At 40.4% G+C, this 20,571-nt stretch overlaps 1 protein-coding gene across 1 annotated transcript in view; it reads left to right on the forward strand.

Annotated features, from left to right (window-relative positions):
- Cow (Proteoglycan Cow) overlaps window positions 1-4,622 on the forward strand; it is a 214,101-nt gene extending 209,479 nt beyond the window's left edge. Inside the window, exons 9-12 of the mRNA XM_080277436.1 lie at window positions 524-680; window positions 1,894-1,988; window positions 3,471-3,608; window positions 4,304-4,622. Coding sequence (XP_080133562.1) covers window positions 524-680; window positions 1,894-1,988; window positions 3,471-3,608; window positions 4,304-4,416 — 503 coding nt within the window. The 3' untranslated portion in view covers window positions 4,417-4,622. The remainder of the gene's footprint in view (window positions 1-523; window positions 681-1,893; window positions 1,989-3,470; window positions 3,609-4,303) is intronic.
- Window positions 4,623-20,571: the final 15,949 nt, after the last annotated feature.

Consider the following 20,571-nt stretch of genomic DNA (forward strand, 5'->3'; position numbering starts at 1 on the left):
ATCTGTCTTCCTGGTTGCTATTTTTACGTCCTCTGTGTCGGCGTTAGAGGTGTGTGTGTGTGTGTGTGTGTGTGTGTGTGTGTGTGTGTGTGTGTGTGTGTGTGTGTGTGTGTGTGTGTGTGTGTGTGTGTGTGTGTGAAGCCAGCTATAGCGGGAAGTAACTGTGGTGAAGTAACGGTGGTGGGCTTACGAGTAACATAACGTAATGATATACGAAAAAAAAAAAATGCTAACTATTACTACTCAAGAACATTCCCTTATCTAGCTATCTAAGGAAACAAGCTAAATATAGGCGGTAAGAGGGAAGGAGACGCAGGTAACACAGATAAAGAAGAGGATAACAATTAAGCAGGTATCTTCAAGAGGAGAAAATGGGTAAGTGGCTATCGTCTTTTTTGTTTTCTTAAGGTATCATGAATATCGGGTCACTTTTGATGCTCGGGGTAACTCTAGTACGGTATTCTAGTATGCCTCCGAGTAGGTCATAGGAGCCGTGACCTAATTCTCTCTCTTCCTCCTCCAGCGGCGCCGTCTTGGTGTAAACCAGAAGTGTCGTGGATGCTGGGTCACCTGGACGGGGATAGCGATGGGAGGCTGAGTGTTAAGGAGCTGTACCAACTTGAGCACGATGACCATGAACGCTGCATCAAGCCATTTATTGACCGATGCGATCTGGATAGGTAAGATTATATTACCTGTCTTTACTCACAGACAGGTAATACTGCAGAGAAAAATACTTCACAGACAGGTAGTATTGCAGAGAGAATTATTTAGCTTTTTTTTATGTTGAACTTTTATGAAAATCTTACACTATATTCTGTAACGTCTGCTACGCTCTAATGACTACAGTACGGGGTTTCCAAAGTCACTGTTCACTGTCTCGTTATTTATCGGTGGATCGATATTAGTGTCCGCAGCAGTACATATATTTCCTCGACTTAAAAAAAAATAGTAAGAATAAAGACAAGTGAGAAAGATAAATAAGAAGAAATATAGTAAGATAATATTACTCCACGCCTTAAACCCACACACAAGAACATACATTTCCTACACTTATAAGAATTGTAAGTGAAAATATAAATACAAATGAATTAGTACTTGTGTTTTTTCAGACGCTACTTAGTATGTTTATCTTCTTAGCTTAAAATAAATGATAAAAATAGAGAGGAATAAGTATAAATGTCTTCCTTGATGTGTTTTCTAAGATGCTGCTGGTGAGTGATGGGGAAGCAAGTTGGGGAAGAAGGAAAGTCCGCCTCTAACTCTGGCCCGACCCATCCCCTTGATTTGCCCAAGTTTTCTCCTCTTTTATCCCCTCCCCACTCCCTAACCTCCCTTCCTACCCATCTCCCTCCACATCCTCCCCAGTCCCCTCCTCTCATAGCCTCTTCCCCCTCCCCTTGATCTCCCTTTCCCTCTCCCTCCACAATCTCCCCCGTCCCCTCCTCTCCTACCCTCTTCCCCCTCCCTTCCCTCTCCCTCCACAACCTTCCCAGTCCCCTCCTCTTCCATCTTTCATCCACTACCTCCACCACCTCTCCTACCTTCCCCCCTCCCCTTCTATCTCCCTTTCCCCTCACAGCCTCCACCCCATACCATTCATCTTCCTTACCTCTCCCCCCTCCCCTTCTATCTCTCTCCCCCGCCACCCCTGCTACCCCCTTCCCCCACCCCCCCTCTCTCTCTCTCCCCCCAATAATAAAGCTGGAATTCCTCTTAGGGATAGTAATATCTGTATGGTCTATGTATCCTCCCTCTCTCTCTCTCTCTCTCTCTCTCTCAGTAACCAAGCTGGACCTTCTCTCACGGCTCCCAGTGTCTATGTGTGGTTTATTTATCTATGTAACTCTTACTCTCTCACTCGCTCACTCTAACTCACTCTCTCTCACCCAGGGACATCTTCCTGTCTGCCCGGGAGTGGTGCAAATGTTTCGACAAGTCAGAGAGGCCGTGTGCCGCCCTGCGCAAAGCCAGCAAGGGCCTGATTGGTAGGCTGGATTATTTAATACAGTTTCCCATCAAAACATTTTCTTTACTCCTCCTTGCAACGATTTTTATCATCATTATTATTATTATTATTATTATTATTATTATTATACCTCTTAAAACGTTTTCTCAGCCTTCCACTTGCAACATTTTGTCACCTTGCAACAATTTCCCTTGTAATATTTTAGTCACCTTGCAACATTTTGGTCACCTTGCAACATTTAAGTCACCTTGCAACATTTTGGTCACCTTGCAACATTTAAGTCACCTTGCAACATTTTCCCCTGCACCATTTTAGCCACCTTGCAACATTTTAATCTTGCAACATTATAGCCACCTTGCAACAGTTTTCCCCCTTGCAACATTATAGTCATTTTGCAACATTTTCCCCCGTTGCATTCTTTTCTCTTCCCCTGGCAACCTTCCTTACTCATTCTGCCAACATTTCCGCTTTTGTTTCAGTCCCATTTGCCAGTCCTTTTCCTTTCCTTTTAATATGAACATCAATTAAATGACCTCTTCTGTACGGTGACGCCAAAGCCTTGAAGTGGATTTATCTTAGCCTCTCTCTCTCTCTCAGTTTCAGATCCTCCTGCATTTTTTATTTAAATTTTGAAAACCTATGAAGGACAATATTGCTCAGTTGCCATTAATTTCGATTCCCTTGTAAATAAAAAAAAAAACAACACTCCCATTTCCTTGTCTTCCCTCTAAATAAAATAAATAAATAGTGTTTGTTAGGACGTAAAATTAATCCTAAGTCTATCAATCCCTCTCTCGATCATCCTGGCCTGACGAAAGAAAACGGGATGTCGGCGTGCGGGGTAGGGGGGTCTCATATGTATTTCCAACACCAATATAAACCCGATACACCGATATTTACAACACTGGGCTCAACATTTACGGTCAAGAGGTCCATTATTTGACGCCGTATTGTTCAGGATAGAAATAATTGGCTCGGGATTAGACCTTTTTTTTTTTTTTAGCCATTGTAATTATACGGAAAAATACACGGCGTTAAAAAAGTTGTGACAGATTTAGGTGTGGCGGTGAGAGTTGTGACGCTTTGTGTGTGTGTGTGTGTGTGTGTGTGTGTGTGTGTGTGTGTGTGTGTGTGTGTGTGTGTGTGTGGGAGAGAGAGAGAGAGAGAGAGAGAGAGAGAAGCATGAGCTGTGATAGTGTATGGTACGTTATACATGCCCGTGAGAAGTGTGCCAGTGTGAGATGTGGCAGTGTGTGATGTGGCAGTGCGAGGTGTGGCAGTGTGAGGTGTGAAGTGTGACAATGTAAGGTGTGGCAATATGAGGTGTGATTTTATGACGTCTAACAGCGTGTAATTCAACTTGCACATACAGAAACAAAAGTAAAAAAATAAGGTATTACTTCCACAGGCACTAAGACGACACAAGGGTACCGGGAAAGGGCATGGTAACTCTGCATGCGGGTGCAAAATAAACAAAACTAATGTACCGTTACTGTGACAGGTGGCTACATCCCTGAGTGTGACAGCGAGGGTTACTACCAGGCCACACAATGCCACACGGGGGCTGGGGTGTGCTGGTGTGTGGACAGGCATGGTGTGGAGCTGCCAAACACCCGCACACGCAACACACCCAACTGTGGTAAGTTTTTTTTTTTTTTTTTTTTTATGTGTCCGACTCTGGGCATAGGCTTCACAGCCTGCTATCAAGGCCCAGCAGTCCTCCTACATATCATACACCTCTACATGTCACCACTTCGGCGCTAACACCCACCGTCCATATTGAATACATGCTAGGGCTGTCTCATACAGGACTGGTGTATTGGTATTAGCGGGGGTATTTTTACGACATGTCGGCGGGTCTTCTGGTAGATCAGTAAAGCCTGATTTAATGAAATTCAAATCCTTAAACTGTTCCCTGCCCCAGCCGGGATTCGAACCTGGGTCCGGTGGGACTGCAGGCCACCTCTCTACCGATTGAGCCACCGCCTCCCCCAAATGTATGTCACTTCTTACCACACACACACACACACACTGCAATACTTGTAACTCCGCAAGGACTGTAGGTTGTCAATGCTGTTATTTGAATGACGTCATAAAGATATACTCAGCTAAGACACGTATAACTGAGAAGGTATTATACTTTCAGAAGGTATATATTCACCTTAATATCATCCATTAATTTGTCTTCCCCTTACAAACTTTTATCTATGCAACAATGATACGGCTGTTCAATTTGGTTACGTTTATTGATTTAAATGTCGTTTTTTTGGACGTTCATTTGTTCAAGTGTTGCTTTCTTTTTTGCTTTCATTTACGGTGTCTTTTTGTTCACAGATGCGATAGTGAACAGCGAGGAGGTCAGCAATTACGTGGAGGACGACGACGAGGACGGAGACGACGACTTGGACATAGTGGAAGGAAGCGCTGACATGCCCTTGGACATCTAAAGAGGGGCGATGTCCGTGTCCTTCACCCTTTTCTTGCAGCTCTACACACCCCTCACCAAGCCCAAGCCCAATCCAGCCCAGCCCAGCCCTCGACCCGCAAAAGCCCCCACCAGAGCAGGGGGACATCAATTTGGGAGCTAAAAAGTAACAACAGGGACATCATTCGGGGACATCGCTACTGATTTATCGTGACATCAAAATCAAACTCAAGAAAAAAAAAAATGAAAATCTACACCTATGCATGAAACTGGTATTCGTAAAGGAAGAACACACCAGGACTGATTTTTTTTCTTTTTTACATCAGATTTGTTCATAAAGTTGAGGTGTAAATCATCAGGACCTAAGCTGCATTGTCTCATGATGAAAGAAAAGAAAAATCGAGGAAAAGGTCAAGAATCTCGAGAAAAAGGTCATTAAATCTCAATAAAAAAAAAGTTGCTGATTATTAAAAAGGGAGTAAGGTAAGATCGAAGACACTCACATATAAACACAAGAAGGGAGAAGAAAGGAGGGAAAAGAAACACCAAAAAAAAACATGAGTAAAAAACACGAGATCGAAAAAAAAAGTTACAAGAAATCAAGATGAGAAAAGGGAAAGATGAAACAGTGCAAAAGGGAAGGCCAAAGGGTGTGAAAATGAGGGTCTGAGTGGCTGATAAATTCTGGTACTAAAAACAAAGGGGGAAAGAAAAGAGCAAGAACCTAAACTCTTTAAGAAAATGGTACCAAAAATTAAGGACCCAAATACCGTCTTAAAAATCCACATGAAGAGGGGTGGATAGTGGAGAAGGAAAGTGGATTACCTTCAGGACTCAAATACCGTCTTAAAAATCCACATGAAGAGGGGTGGATAGTGGAGAAGGAAAGTGGATCATCTTCAGGACTCAAATACCGTCTTAAAAGTCCACAAAAAGAGGGGTGGATGGTGGTGAAGGAAAGTGGATCATCTTAAGGACTCAGGTCTTAAAGGTCCACCTGAAGAGGGGTGGATAGTGGAAGAGGAAAGTGGACCATCCTGACTTCCTTGCGTCATTATTTCTGTATTCTTGCTGGCTCCAGACGATTTTCAATAAAGTTAAGAAGGTCTTGTGTTAGGGAAAGGAACGACGAGGACTATATCTATCTATCGCTCTGTCTATCTATCCACTGCAGTTCCAAGAGTATACCTAAAGCTGAAGAGGAAATCGTCAGGAGCCAGCAAGGGGGAAAAAAAGGGTGGGGGGACGTCATCGTAGTGAATGGGTTAAAGATCACCTCCCCTCCAAAAAAAAAAATAAAAAAGTCCATCAACAACAAAAACAACAAATGCCATATATATAAATCTATGTATACCGTAACATTTTTCAAAACAGAAAATCTCGTACATAAATAACTTCCTCAAAATACACAAAATTTCTCGTAACTCAAAACACATCAAACGTCTTCTTAGCTTCTTAAAAATAAATAAATAAATAAATCTCACGCAACATTCAAAACACAGATTTCTCTCAAATTTTTCAGTTTTATAATTTTCTTGTAACTTTTTCAACACAAAAGTACTTTTAACTTTTTCAAAACACACATTTCACGAAACTTTCAAAAAAAAATTCGTATTTTTTTGGAAACATAATTTCTCTCAACTTCTTCAAAAAAAAAAAAAAATCGAGTAACTTTTTCAGAACACAAAATTTCTCGTAACTTTTCCAAAACATTGAATTCCCCGTAGCTCAAAAAAACACCACATTTCTTCGTAACTTTTTCAAAACAGACTCAATTTTTTTTTTTTCTTCCAGTTTCCTAACCCCTTCATTCACACAAGGAAGAAACTGGGTGTATATATAAAATTCTGAGAAATATCTATGGCTCTCCCTTGTAAAATAAAAAAACTGAAAAAATGAAAATATGATTAAAAAAAAAATTAAGCGTTTAGTGTAGAAGTATAATAATAAATGTCTTTATATATATACAGAAAAATAAATATATAGAGGCAGTCAGTGGGTCAGTAATCATGAAAGCTTGAGGGTAGTTATAAAGCTGTCCTTCCCTTTATCTATCCACCTATCTATCTATACAACTTAATCCTTTAGAAAGAGGTTTTTTTCATTCCAATCTCTCTACCTCTTTTTCATTTCATTCTCTCAACCTACAGACGATTTTACTCAGCTTATGGCAGGCTTTTCGATCAGGGGGGTTGGATGCCGGTAAAGCCTTCATAATCTCTACGCAAGGGGCTTTCTAAAACCATAAAAATCGTCTGCTACCATCTGGAATCCACCACAAAAATGAGTCGCCACAGAGAAGGAATTAAGGTTTCCGTGAGAGCTCTCTCTCTTTTTTTTTTTTTTTTTTTTTTTTTTTTTTTGGACTTACTCCTGCTACCTCAGAACGATTTGGGAGACTTATTTTTTTGTTTATTTACTTTTTACGAGCTTAATGAAGGATAGGCACATATCTAACCTCTCCACTTTGATATACTTCTACCGTATATAAAGAGAAATAAAATATAACCAAAGACATTATAGCTGAGTTAATTAGCATACTTTTCACGACCTCAAAACCGCGTCTCTTTATTTCATTTATTTTGGCTGCAAAGGATGGATTATAATTTGATAAACATTTCGAAGGTTCTTACAATAACGTCACTTTACATTGTGATTTTGTCTCAGTTATTGCGGATGCTAAAGAAGGATTTTATTTGGTGATTTGGCTCAGTTATTGCGGATGCTAAAGAAGGATTTTATTTGGTGATTTTGTCTCAGTTATTGCGGATGCTAAAGAAGGATTTTATTTTGTGATTTGCCTCAGTTATTGCGGATGCTAAAGAAGGATTTTATTTGGTGATTTGTCTCGTTAGTTGTGGTTGTTAAAGAAGGATTTGATTTTGTGATTTGCCTCATTTACTTGCTTCATTTACTGTGGTTGTTAAAGAGGGATTTTACTTAGATAAAGAAGACACATTAATAACAACAATGGCCCTTCACCTTTCACTACGAGATTTTTTAATACTCTGCTGAAGACGGATTTTAATTACTTCAAGAAAATAATATAAACAAAAACAATACCCATTAACTTTTCCCCACAAGACCTGTAATTATCAAGAAGATATATAAGAATGATGCCTTTTTTTTTCTTTTTTTTTTTAACGAGACCTCCGGAAAGCAAAAAAAAATCTGTCAGTGGCAAGAAGACATTAAAAAGAAGATTGTAAGATTGTAATGACGCCATATTTCTCTCATCTTGCTGCTACCAAAGACCTGTATACAGCTTAAGAACTACCTCTACCAACGAGCTTGTTAATGAGGGCAATATCTAACCCTGCCAGTTCAATGTTAGTCTCGTTAGTCTCCCACATTGATAACGCATAGAAATGATTTACAGCACCAACATGGCGAAAGAGGGTTAATCAAGTCTAAATCTGACCACTCCAGTTCGAAAAGTCTCCTAATGAGTAAAAACGATCTGGGGGAAGTAACCAAAAAATATGTATCCTCGCAGAGCTGAGGTTAAACACTTCCTTTTACATACTGAATACTCACCAGCATGTAGTTAGACTTATGTACAGAACTGTAAGATGTAAAACACAATGTATACTAACTAAATGTTTAGCTCTTAGATACTTCATTGTTTACTTATACATCAAGACACACAAAGCTAATGATAATGAATGTTGGAGCCTCTTCAGTACGTTGCATCTTAAACTACATTCTTGCTCCTACATCATGATTTTATTCACTTCTGGAGAGGGCCATTTGTAGTGAAGGGGTTGATGAGGACTTAAGTTAATCGAACCCCACTAGTGCATTAAAATCTCAAATAAGTAATACCATCTGTTGTTTGCAAGAATGCAATGTCGAAGTTGTCGTCACAGTGAAAGAGATAACCTTAACAGTCTCGCTTTCACAGCAAAAGGATAAATAAAAACAAAAACATACAAATAAATAAGATCCACAAAGCTTATTGTTCCTCCTTCCAGAATACACACACGTACATAAACTTGCCACAGTCATCAGTCACCGTCCCAAACACCAATTTCTAACACATTAAATTCCCTAAGTCACCCCTCACTTTAAAAAAAAAATGGGTTTGAATTACCAATAGATTTGTTGGACATGAGCCTGCAGACAAAACCCCTTAACTTTTTTCTATACAGCAACTCTGGCCAATTCTCACAAAATTTAAGAACAATAAAATGAATACCAGCCATCTCAATATATCCTTCTTAAATAATCTCTCGCCTGTTTAACTCTCTTCCAATTTGCTTTCAAAATTAAGCAATATTAATATCCCATAACACTATCCTGAAAACAAAATTACTCCACCTTTTCTTCGCTTTTTTTTTTCCAATAACAAATTCAGCTTTTTTTCTTTTTTTTTTAACTCTAGCTTATTTTACTCACTTTCGGTTCTCTCTAAAAATGTATATTGATATCCCAATAAACTTTTCTTAAGACAAAATCACTTTACTCTTTCTTTTAATAACAACTCTGCCCTATATTAATTCATATCCAGTGCTCACAAATATAAATAAATAACATACCAATTAACCATTTTTTCTATTAGTAATTCTGGCCCATTCTAATTAACTTCCAATTCTCTTATAAGACAATCATTTTAATCAAAATAACAAGAAATACCTTACATCTATATTTTGTTTTTCGTAATTTTCGATATATATATATCCACGAGCTTTTGAGATTACTGATACACACAAGAAGAGTTCTATTCATCGCTGCCTACTGTCTCTCGCGGGTCAAGGAAATCCCATGAACCATTTCAACACAATTATTCATATTTCATTCATGCAATTTCTAACTTTAATCACGAAAGGCTATTGGAACTGCGGGTGTTAGATAAGGCCTTCGTTAAGTTTTCTATCTGTGGGCTCTAAGATGAGATTAATTGTTTAGTGACAGCATGAGGAAAATTATATGAATGTGTGGTTTTAAGGGGCTGACCTCCTCAAGTTGAAGACATAGCTTTATATTTCTTCTACACACGATTTTAGGTAACTTTTTGGAGGGTGACATCTTGTAGTGAAAGGGGAAATGGAAAACAGAAGCTAACCTCTCACCCCCCCCCCAAGAAAAAAAAATAATAATGTAATCATCTCGAGACAGCAAGAATAAAAGCAAGTCATTGTACTGAAACGACGAACAAAAAAAAAAGAAAAGAAAAAGACTGAAAGCAAGGATGGAAGGTAGAAAGTTAAATTTACTAACAAGTTCTGCACTTATATCTGGACAAAAGTAAAAAGCTGATTAAAATTAGAGGTATTGTGACAGGAATAAATCATAATACGCGTCATCAAATTGAAAAGGTTGGCCTCTTCACATCGATGACGTTATCCTCAACCCCTTCATACCGAGGCTTTCCCTAAGTAGAAGAAAATCGTCTGTGCGTAGCAAGGAAGGAGCTGAGAAAATTATGGCATCTTAGTGTATGGGGTCAATGCTTGGGAGGCGTTGTATATGCTGCCCGTCTCCGTGTTTGTATATACATTATTAATATATACGATAAAAATACACCCACCCACCCCAATATTTATGATAGGAAGTGTTGAGTTTATAGAGGTGCACAGGGCAATACACAGATTCCGGGTAATATACACTGGCTCAGTGTGTCGTGTCCTGGTGAAACTGGCTACCTGGTGGACGCTAAAAGGATGCATAACATTAACTAATCCTGGTTAATGTGTGGTTTGCTGATACATGTGACTCTGTGGATGTAAGTACCGGGACACATAAAGTATCCTGGGTGACAATTGCCCTGGCTGTAGTGTGTGCCCTGGCTGCTTCTTTGCCCTAGGTGCTGTATGACTGATTATGTGTCCTGCAAGCTCCCCCAGGTGCTGTAAGGTCTAGCTGCCATGTGTCCTGGTGTGTGTGTCCTGGTCTGTGTGTGCCCTGCTGCTGTGTCCTTCATGTGACCCAGAACACTAGTCCATGTCAACCAGGGGGCTAAATACACAAACCATACGATCCAACCCCTTAGATCTGTTTTTGACAAGAGGGACTAGGGACATGAAGCACAGAATCGTCCCAGGTCTCTCGTTCCACCTACAAAAAATAAATCATGGCAGGGAGGTGATCGCGAGTCTGTCTGGCCTCATGAGAACTGACAAACTTTATGATCCCATCCTAGATTTATTTTTCCCTAAGATGGTCAAGGGAGAGGAAGGACTTAATCATCCCACGTCTCTCGGTCCTCCTGCCAAAGCAAATCATGACAGGGGGGTGACTGCTGGTTTGTTTGGCCCCCTAAGAACTGTAACGCTGACAAAAACACATCCCCCGTAGGGTCACACTCATTCCTTTGGCACTGCCGTACGGTTTCTTACATAAGTGAGTCAACTAGCGTACGTTTGTGTTCCTGGATAAGGCTGTCGTGTAGTTGCTGTTGTCTGCTAGAGACTCTGCTTACCACGTTCAAGAGGATTTACTGTAAACTAATGTGGATGCATTTACGGAGCGCATTCTGGCTGGTCAGGGTGATTCGTGAAGCCTTTTCCTCAATTATTTATTTTGCGGATGACTCGCATGACATCTATATCCACTCCTGTATGTCACTGATGCAGACCGTGTGTATATCTGAACGGCTTAATGCACAGGAGTACTAATGTGTAACAGGCAAAATAAATCACTGAGGTAGAGGTGCTTCGAAGCCTCATGTGCCAGCGAGAGTACGGCTCCGAATCTACAAGAATGATAAATGTCCTGTACATGGCTTTCCATACCTCAGTTGTGTTTATAAGAAGCAGATTATTTATTAACCCCATTAATGTATAAGACTGCTGCAAAACAACCCGCACCTGGTTATACACCCAGAGTATATAAATTATAAATATATATATGTACATTCCAACTCGACTCAACTTGGCCAACACCGGCAAGTCTCAGGCCATGTCCAAGAAACCCCTTCAGTACGGTGACCTCTGTTTATATATATATGTGTTTGTTTTTGCTACCACCAGGCGGTTCTATTCCACATAATCATCAACCTGGCCCTTCATTCCCTGCCAAGGATGGGGTCAGGTGTTGAGTACTCCATTAAGATTTGTGAACAACACCTAAAATTAGTGAAAAGGGCCTGAAATTAGCGAAAAATGCCTCGTTACAAAAGAGGTGGTTCCAGAATGGTATACCAAACGGATTAAACTGAGCTTATTAAAAAAAATAACTCGACAACAGAGCCCTGATGGCGAATAGGGGGTTTAAGTAAGAGGATACATAAACCCTGTACATTCAGGAAGTGACCCCGTGACCTGAGTAAAATCGTCAAAGTGTAGCAAGAATAAGAGAGGTGATCGTAGTGAGGGGGAGCAGCGAGCGTCCCTAAGTGGCGTGGCTTTATCCTTAGGCACTCCTCCGCCTCCTCCTCTTCCTCCTGTTTTTGTATAAGGTTGTGTGTTTGTTCTTTGTACCACCTGCTGCAGTAAGGAGGGCAAGTGTCCAGAAGGGGATCCTGAACGCTTTATCCTAACACTATATTTTCAATCCTCTTATACTTCTCTTCTCCATACTCCCCTCAACCAGCACCTCATATGTCTTCTTTATACTAGGTTCTCCTCAACTAGACTACTTGGCCTTCATCATCTACCTCTTCTCCATTATCCCTCTCTCCATCCACCCCTTCTTCTCCAGAATCTCTCTTCCCATCCATCCATTCTTCTTCTCCTCTATACCTTTTCCAGTCCACCTCTTCTTCTCCTCTATCCTTCTTCCAATCCATTCCTTCTTCTCCACATTCCCTTTTCTCATCCACTCCTACACAATTCCTCTTCTTCTCCACATTCCCACTTCCCATCCTTATTCCCAATTCACCCCTTCTTCTCCTCAATGCCAAACTTCTAAGATGTTCAGTTCTAAATCACCCAACACGCTTAATACTGCACATTCAATTCTTCTTGTCTTAGGCCATATCACTCTCCCAAGATGGCCAATTCTGCAAGTCCACCTCTCTCTCTCTCTGTCTCGACACTAATTCTTCCATGTCGCACTTCTACGATAACAAGCTCTTCATCCTCAACTCTTCTCTTTTCACATCAGCGACCCTATCTCCTTAATCAAAAACAACTGTAAGCCTCCTGACTGTCACCTATTTTTGCATCACTCTCTGATCCCTCCATCAAAAAATTAACTCATCTATATCAAACTTTCTCCAACCCAGTCATCTTTTTCTTAACTAACAACGGTGGCTATCGCTTCCCGTAATATCTCTACCTTATTCTAACCCAGGCTACCTCGAGCCCTCCTCATTTTCGGCCTCCATCTCACTGGAATCCCCCTGACATTGCTGGACATTTGCTCTCCCGTTGGACTAAATTCTGGGGAAACTGGCTTCTTTTTTTTTTCTTCCAGTTCAGAACGTTCACTTGATCATTTCCACTCAGGCGCTCAAAACGTTCAACTGATCTCTCTTCTACCTAGACCCCAAAACGTTCAATTTAACACTCATCAGGCACTCAAGAACGTTCGACTGATCCTTCTTCTTTCCAGGCTCACAAACGTTCAATTTAACACTCACCAGGCATTCAAAACGTTCAACTGATCCCTCTGGTCTCGAGACTCAGAAACATTCAGCTTATTCCTCATCAAACACTCATAACGTTCAACACTCAAAAAACGTTCAATTTAACACTCCTCATCAGGCACTCAAGAACGTTCGTCTCATTCCCTTTTCCACACACCAAAACGTTCCGGTGAACAATCCTTTACCAAAACATTTCATTGATGTATCCTTTCCCTACGATACCAGAACTGACAAGAAAAAAATAAAAATCGTAATTATCCATCAATCACCCACCCATCTAAGCCAGTTTCCCCTAAATGACAGAAGAGAATTAATAAATATAAAAAGAATTCACAAACAGTCTTTAGCACTCGAATTACTATACCAAGTTAGGTGTAAACGTTTAATACTCATCGCAGTAGCTTCCTCCTCCTCCTCCTCCTCCTTCAGTGACCAACAGGCGTTTGTGAATTCCCTCAAGCCTTTGGAAGTCTCACCCAGCCACTTCATTGATTTACACGAGTTTCCCCCCCTCCCTCACATCCATATTCCGTTTTCTACGCCTATTTCCTATATTTTTTTTGCACCTGTTTCATCTTTATTTTTTTTTTTTTACCTTTGGCATTAAATTCCCTTTTTTTTTCTTATTCTGAATGCATTAATTACATCAATTCCCCATCACACCCATACCGTTTTATTTTCCATCTTTTCTTTTTTCTTACTCTTAATGCATTAATTATACGAGTCTCTCTCAACACACTCGTTCCTTTTTCTACGTTTTTTTCTTCATTTTCCCTTTTCCTCCTACTTTCCATTACTCTCAGGCTGTGTTCCTGGCATCATTTTCTTTGGTACATTTACTTATTTTCTTTATACACATATCTTATCTTCACTGGCTACTGCTGTCTTCAGTGACCCCCTATCACACATACACACTCCGTTTTCTACGCATTTCCCTCACTCCTTGGCATACTATAACATTTAAACGTTCTTCAGACTCTTCCCTTATCTCTAAACATTCACAAACTGTTCCAAACATTTCCACTGATAATAAATAAATACGTATCTCCTCTTTTCCCCTCTCCTTCACCTACCCCAACTCACTTTCCATTTTGTGTAATATTTTCTCTCTCCATTTTCTATGTATTACTTTCTCATACTTCCCATTTTCTGCATAATACCCCTTTCTCTTACTTCTCTTAAAATACTTTCCCTTAATACCTTCCATATGGCATGTATTTTTCCCTAACATTACCGCTAAGTCGAATTTATACATGTATTGCTACTGTTAATTCATGCGTCTATCCTTCCTTTTAAGTTTTATCAAGTCCCCTCTTCACATAAACCTCATATTCTACATATTCGATTTTATTTTTTTTTATTAAGAAACCACATCCTCTTCTCTTCCCCCTCCTCTTTTCTTCTCCTCCTCCTCCTCCTCTTCTTTTCCTCGTTCACCTACTCCTTCTTCTTTATTGCTATTCTTTTATTTTACAATAGTCGATCTCAACCCACATTCTCTTGTTATTCTTATTATTACCACATTATTCTCAACAATATCCACATTCACTTCCATTATTATCATTACCATTATTATTATTATTATTATTATTATTATTATTACATTTTGAACAGAACCCACATTCTCTTCCATTATTATTTTTATTATTTTCGTTGTTTTTATTATTATCATTATTATTACCACATTCTCAACAAGCCACATCCTCTCCTGTTATTATTCTCATTAACACAGCGTCCAAAAACAATTTCTTCGGCTGAGACTTTTCCTGACGCCAGCTTGTAAAAAATAACACACAAAGGTAAAAAAAAATGCTTGTTTAATTTCCCCCAGGTGAGAGAGAGAGAGAGAGAGAGAGAGAGAGAGAGAGAGAGAGAGAGAGAGAGAGGGCAAAATACAAAATGAACTAAAACGACCACAGCAAAGTATATTTTTAAGAAAGGCATGAAAAAGAGAAAGAACAAAATAAAGAAATGAAAAACAAGGAAACATAGAAAGTATATAATAATGAAAAACTAAAAAGAAGAAACAAATTTAACGAGACAAAAAAAGAAAAGAAAACAGGTAAGAACAAAAAAAGGAAAAGCAAGAAAAATAATCAGGAAAACAAAGAAATTAAAGAAAAAACAGGAAAAAATAAATGAAAACAGGAAAAAAATATATATATATGGAAATCTTTCTTTCTTCAACAGCTAAATATCTAAGAGTGTAATGACGCGATGTTGAGTCAATATAGCATGCTGGTGTGTGTGTGTGTGTGTGTGTGTGTGTGTGTGTGTGTGTGTGTGTGTGTGTGTGTGTGTGTGTGTGTGTAGCCGAAACTGGAAAAAAAAAAAAAAAAAACTTCGATGGAAACTTGTCAGGATGGTTGGAATTGGGTCACATATGCGCCCGTTTCAATTTCAACTTGGTTTAAATTATCAACAGGAGTATTTTTGCACCCTAATTCTTCCCACTGGTTTTACACTACGCGGAAGACGACGGGGATTTTGTGGATTTTCACTGGATTTTCTCACTTAGGTCTTGTCTATCCCTAACCGCTATACAATGATGACGTATTGCGAATCTTACTCCTGTTAAAAAGAAACTATTCTTGAAACCTATTAATTATTTGACCCTAATACGAAAGGATCCCTCATTGGAGAGAGATTTGAAGGATCAGCACCTGCTTGCTCCATTAACCCCTTCACTAAAAGATATCTCCCCTATAAACTGAATACTCTGTGGGTAGTATCCATCTATCTACTGCCAGACGCCTTAATCCTGTAAGGGGTGGCCACAAACAAACCGCCTCCATGTAGTCCTGTCCCCTGCCATTTCGTAGCCCTCCCACCAGCTCACATCCCTCTCTCATATACCTTTCCTCCCCATTCCTCCATCGCATCCTCGGTCTCCACATCCCCCCCTCCACCTCACTGGCACCATAATTAAACTAAAAAAGATGTCAAAAAGGTGAGATGTGAGGCAGAGCTAAAAGGCAATGAGGACGCTGGCTCAAAATAGATCAGTCTATCCAAATACTTAGAAAACATAAAAGAAAATGTATGTTTTAAAGTAGACAATTATAAACGTATTATGCACACTACTCAATGTTTTCCTTCCTATAAATGCAAGTTAAAAGTTATAGTTATAAGAAACGACACTGATCTTGATTTTTTTTTTTTAAGAGGGAACAATCTTAGACTTCTGGCCTTAGGTTCCTTCTTCCTTGCATAAAAAAAATCGAGAGACAAATACCGTACTGACTCCACTTCCTCTCCATAGCACTTCTTCGCTACTAGCATCACACTCAAGTATTATTCAACTGTTACAACTCACCATGGAGAGAGATGGCAATTTTAAGCCAATTTAGAGTGAAAGGAGTATATGTAACCCATCGAACCTTCATTACGATTAAGAGAGAGAGAGAGAGAGAGAGAGAGAGACCTTAAAACCTACACTCTGGTCACTCTAACTTGTCATCTCTCCATCTTAAATGCTGATCTGTAACTCGACTCACACTACAACACGCTGGTATATCCTTTTCATCTTAACCTGGCCTACATTTTCGTTCATTTCCTGCTTATTTTACGTAGTTCATTGTCTCTTCCTGTTTATTTCACGTAGTTCATTGGCTTTTCCTGTTTACGTAGTTCAGTGACAGAAAAAGACAATACTATAGCTCTGCATCTTTTCCACTTCTTCGTGACTAGCATCGTTTCTAGTGCTCATAATTTCGTCCTTATCATGTTTATTTCACGTAGCTCGTTGGCAGAATAAGACTAATGCAGCTGCTCTACATCCTTTCCACTTTTTCGTGACTATCATCGTCTTCTAGTGCTACATCCCGTTGCCATCCACTTCATATCAAGATGGAGAGGTGTCAATTTTAGGCCAAGTTAAAGTAAAAGGGATAGTCACAAAGAAGTGCTAGTGGAAAGGACAATGAATTCTGTCTTGTCAACGAGTTTCGTAAAATAAGTTGCAAAGGGACAGAAATCACGGTCTTAAAATAAATGAATTGTAGATAAAGAGTAAATAAATAATGTAGCGTTTATCAACCCCTTTGGTACGATGACTATTTAATGCCTGCTACCGCCAGACGATTTTTTTCAGCTCAGGGAAATCTCTCCTAGGAACGTGTGATGGGTTTAGAAATAGTCGCCCCTAATACCAAAACTCATTCCACGTTACTCCTGCTTCCCCCAGACGATTTTCCATTAGTATTCTTGCCACCTACATGCGATTTTATTCAGCTTAGGGAGGTGGTGGCTGAGTGGTATGAGAGGCGGTCTGTTGTCCAAAACCACGCGTGTTCGATCTCATGCCAGGACAGGAGGGTTTGATGACTTTCGTCTACACATACTGAATTTTCACAAGACCTAACACGTCATAAAAACACCCCAGTTAATACCACTACACCAGTCCTGAATGAGACAGGCCCAGCATGGATTCAATATGGATGGTGGGTATTGGTGCCGAAGCTGTGACGTGTGAGGGTGAGTCGCACGTACGAGGACTGCTGCTGAGCCTCTGGGAACGGGTTGTTATGCTTATGCCCAGAGTTGGACACACACACACACACACACACACACACACACACACACACACACACACACACACACACACACACACACACACGCGCGCACACACTCTCTCTCTCTTAGAGCGGAGGAGTTGAGAGAACATAGATGTACAACTGCATGAGGTTACGTACACAGTGAGGGGAAAACTATGAGGTGGAGGGTGACTGAGTGAATGAGTGAGTGTGTGAGAGAGAGGGTATGTGGAGAGAGTGGAGGGACAAGAGTGGAGGGTGGGTGGGTGATGGAGTGAGTGAGAGAGAAAAGGGAAGTGAGATGGCGGGTAGCATTGAGTGAGTGAGTGAGTGAGTGAGGAGGGTGAGGAAGTGGGGGTTGGGGGTGGAAGGGGATGATGGAGAGAGACACTGCCCACACAGGTGCCACTCATCTACACACACACACACACACACACACACACACACACACCCTTGTTCACTCAACCAGTTACCATCTGCTGGTACACAGCGTCGCCTCGCGCACAGTCCACGTCGTCGTCCTCTGCAAACCAATTGATATCAAGCACGAAGAGGATCTTATATACCTATTCGAGGACCAGTGATTCGAGGAGGAACTTGCACAAAGTCGAGGAGGACCTTTTACAAACTCGAGGAGGACCTTACACTAACTCCTTATACAAACTCGAGGAGGTCCTTATACACACTCGAGGAGGACCTTATACTAACTCCTTATACAAACTCGAGGAGGACCTTATACAAACTAGGAGGACCTTATACTAACTCCTTATACAAACTCGAGGAGGGCCTTATAGCCTTATACAAACTCGAGGAGGACCTTATACACACTCGGAGGACCTTATACGAACTCCAGGACAACTTTATACAAACTCCCTGGACAAACTCGAGGAGGACCTTATATACCTACTCAAAGGCCTGTTACTCAAGGGGGACCTTCTACAAACTCGAGGAGGACAGGAGGACCCGGGGAGGGCCTACTCCAACTCGAAGACCTTACATTTCGTCTAAGGAGGTGGTGTAGTGACTGGGATTACCTGAGAAGTGACCAAAACCCTTCAAATACTGGAGAAACTTCAAGGCTGAACCACCTCGAGGACCAGGGCTAACGCAAGGATTTTTTCGAGGATCTTAAAACCTTGTCAAAAAAAGAACAAAAAAAGAAGAAAGGTGTCTCAGTTCAACATCTTAAAATTACCCTGAGTCTATCCCTTCCACCTTAAATATCTACTCAAGGTGGCTTTAAGGCTGTGGTTGTCTTTTAGGTGGTCAGAAAACCTAAAGCAGTTCCTTCCGTCAAAGAGAGGACATAAAACACCTCCTTCAGCCAACGCAAGGATTTTAAGCTCAGAAAGTGCTTAAGAGGGTTCAAACACCTGAAACCTAATCTTCTTATATACTAACTCAGCCTCACATGTCACAGCTTCGGCACTAATACACACCGCCCATACTGAATACATGGCAGGGCTGTCTCATTCAGGGCCGGTGTAGTGGTATTAGCTGTGGTGTGTTAATGATCAACTGGAAAAACCTTATATTGAAAAACTCCATTATATTAACCTTGGGGAAAAAAAATCAGTGCTTTATTCAGCCTAGTTCTTGAAAATTAACCAGAAAGCTAAATAAATAATAAAAATCCGTCACCCAACTCGAAGAAACTATTTTAAAAAATTAGGGATATTGTACACGAACCTGAGTAACTTAAACGTGGTTGGAAAAGTGATAAAGTTAGACAGACTTCCTTAACACTCGCCAGAAATTAGTCCTTCAGTCAAGTTAGTCCTTCAGTCAAGTTACTCCTTCAGTTGAGGATTTCCTTAATATCATCTTGAGAAACTTGTGGGCTCGACTCATTCAAAGGAACGCTATACTGACTCGATGACTTAAAACTTAGCCACAATTAATAATAATAATAATAACAATAATAATAATAATACCACACCCTACACAATCTTGGTCAGCGGCTATACCACGACGTTAATACCAACTCACGGATATACCATACCTAATCTTGAGTCACCGTAAATACCAAACATTAATACCAGTTCTCGGATACACTATACATAAACAGAGTCACCGTATACACCAAAGCCAGGACTGTGCATACCAACCCACACCGTCGCCCCTTGCACAGTGCCATCGTTACTTCTTCCACTCTAACTTGACGTTTTTATATACATTGCACAGTGCCAAACCTAATACACACTCGAGGAGGACCTTATACACACTCGAACAGGACCTTATACACACTCGAACAGGACCTTACACACACTCGAGAAGGACCTTATACATACTCGAGGAAGACCTTATACAAACTCGAGGAGGGCCATATACAAACTCGAGGAGGACCTTATACACACTCGAGGAGGACATTGTACATAACTCCAGTAAAGTTCGCTAAACAAAAAAGGAAGTAATATATAGACTTAATCGTTTAATCCGTTCGATAGCCTAAGAAAAAAAAAATAGAGAGAGAGAACCATCTTGAAAACCAAACTGAAAACTCAATATATTCCAAGCCAATTTTGAAAACTGAAAATTCGGCTAAAAAAAAAAAAAAGTCCTATTAATCAGAAAACAGACCCTTGAAACAGACCGAAAAAAAATTGAAAACACGCCAAAATAAGCCTGAAAACAAAGACAAACAAGCCTGAAGCAAGGACAAACACGCCTGGAAACAAACGTGAAAACAAACAAGCCTGAAAACAAGAGCAAACAACCGTGAAAACAAGGACAAACAAGGACAAACAGCCCCTGAGCCAGTGTCGTCAGCGTTTAAGTGAATGTTTCCGCACTAAGTTGGTGTGTTTTGAAAGCCAGAGAGAAGCTGTGAAAAAAAACAAAAAAGAAAAAGAAAACTGGCCTGCACCTCTAATTAACCTGAGATACTGCGGTGCCATACGCCTTCTCTAGAAAATCTCATAGGCCTACTGCTAGAAATCTTAGTAGGCTGAAAGTGCTAGGAGAGTTGGGTGACCAGTGGAGAGTGAGTGAGCCGCGTAGAGCTGAGGGGAGAAGAGCGAGAGTGAGGGGAAACTTAAAGGCTGGACCTACACAATACATCAACGTCACCTAATACCTAAGCTTTCCTAACTCCTAACCTAACTGAACCGAA

Source organism: Coenobita brevimanus, chromosome 69, assembly GCF_032717465.1.
Source record: "Coenobita brevimanus isolate Jiangsu-jjx chromosome 69, ASM3271746v2, whole genome shotgun sequence".
Lineage (NCBI taxonomy): Eukaryota > Metazoa > Arthropoda > Malacostraca > Decapoda > Coenobitidae > Coenobita > Coenobita brevimanus.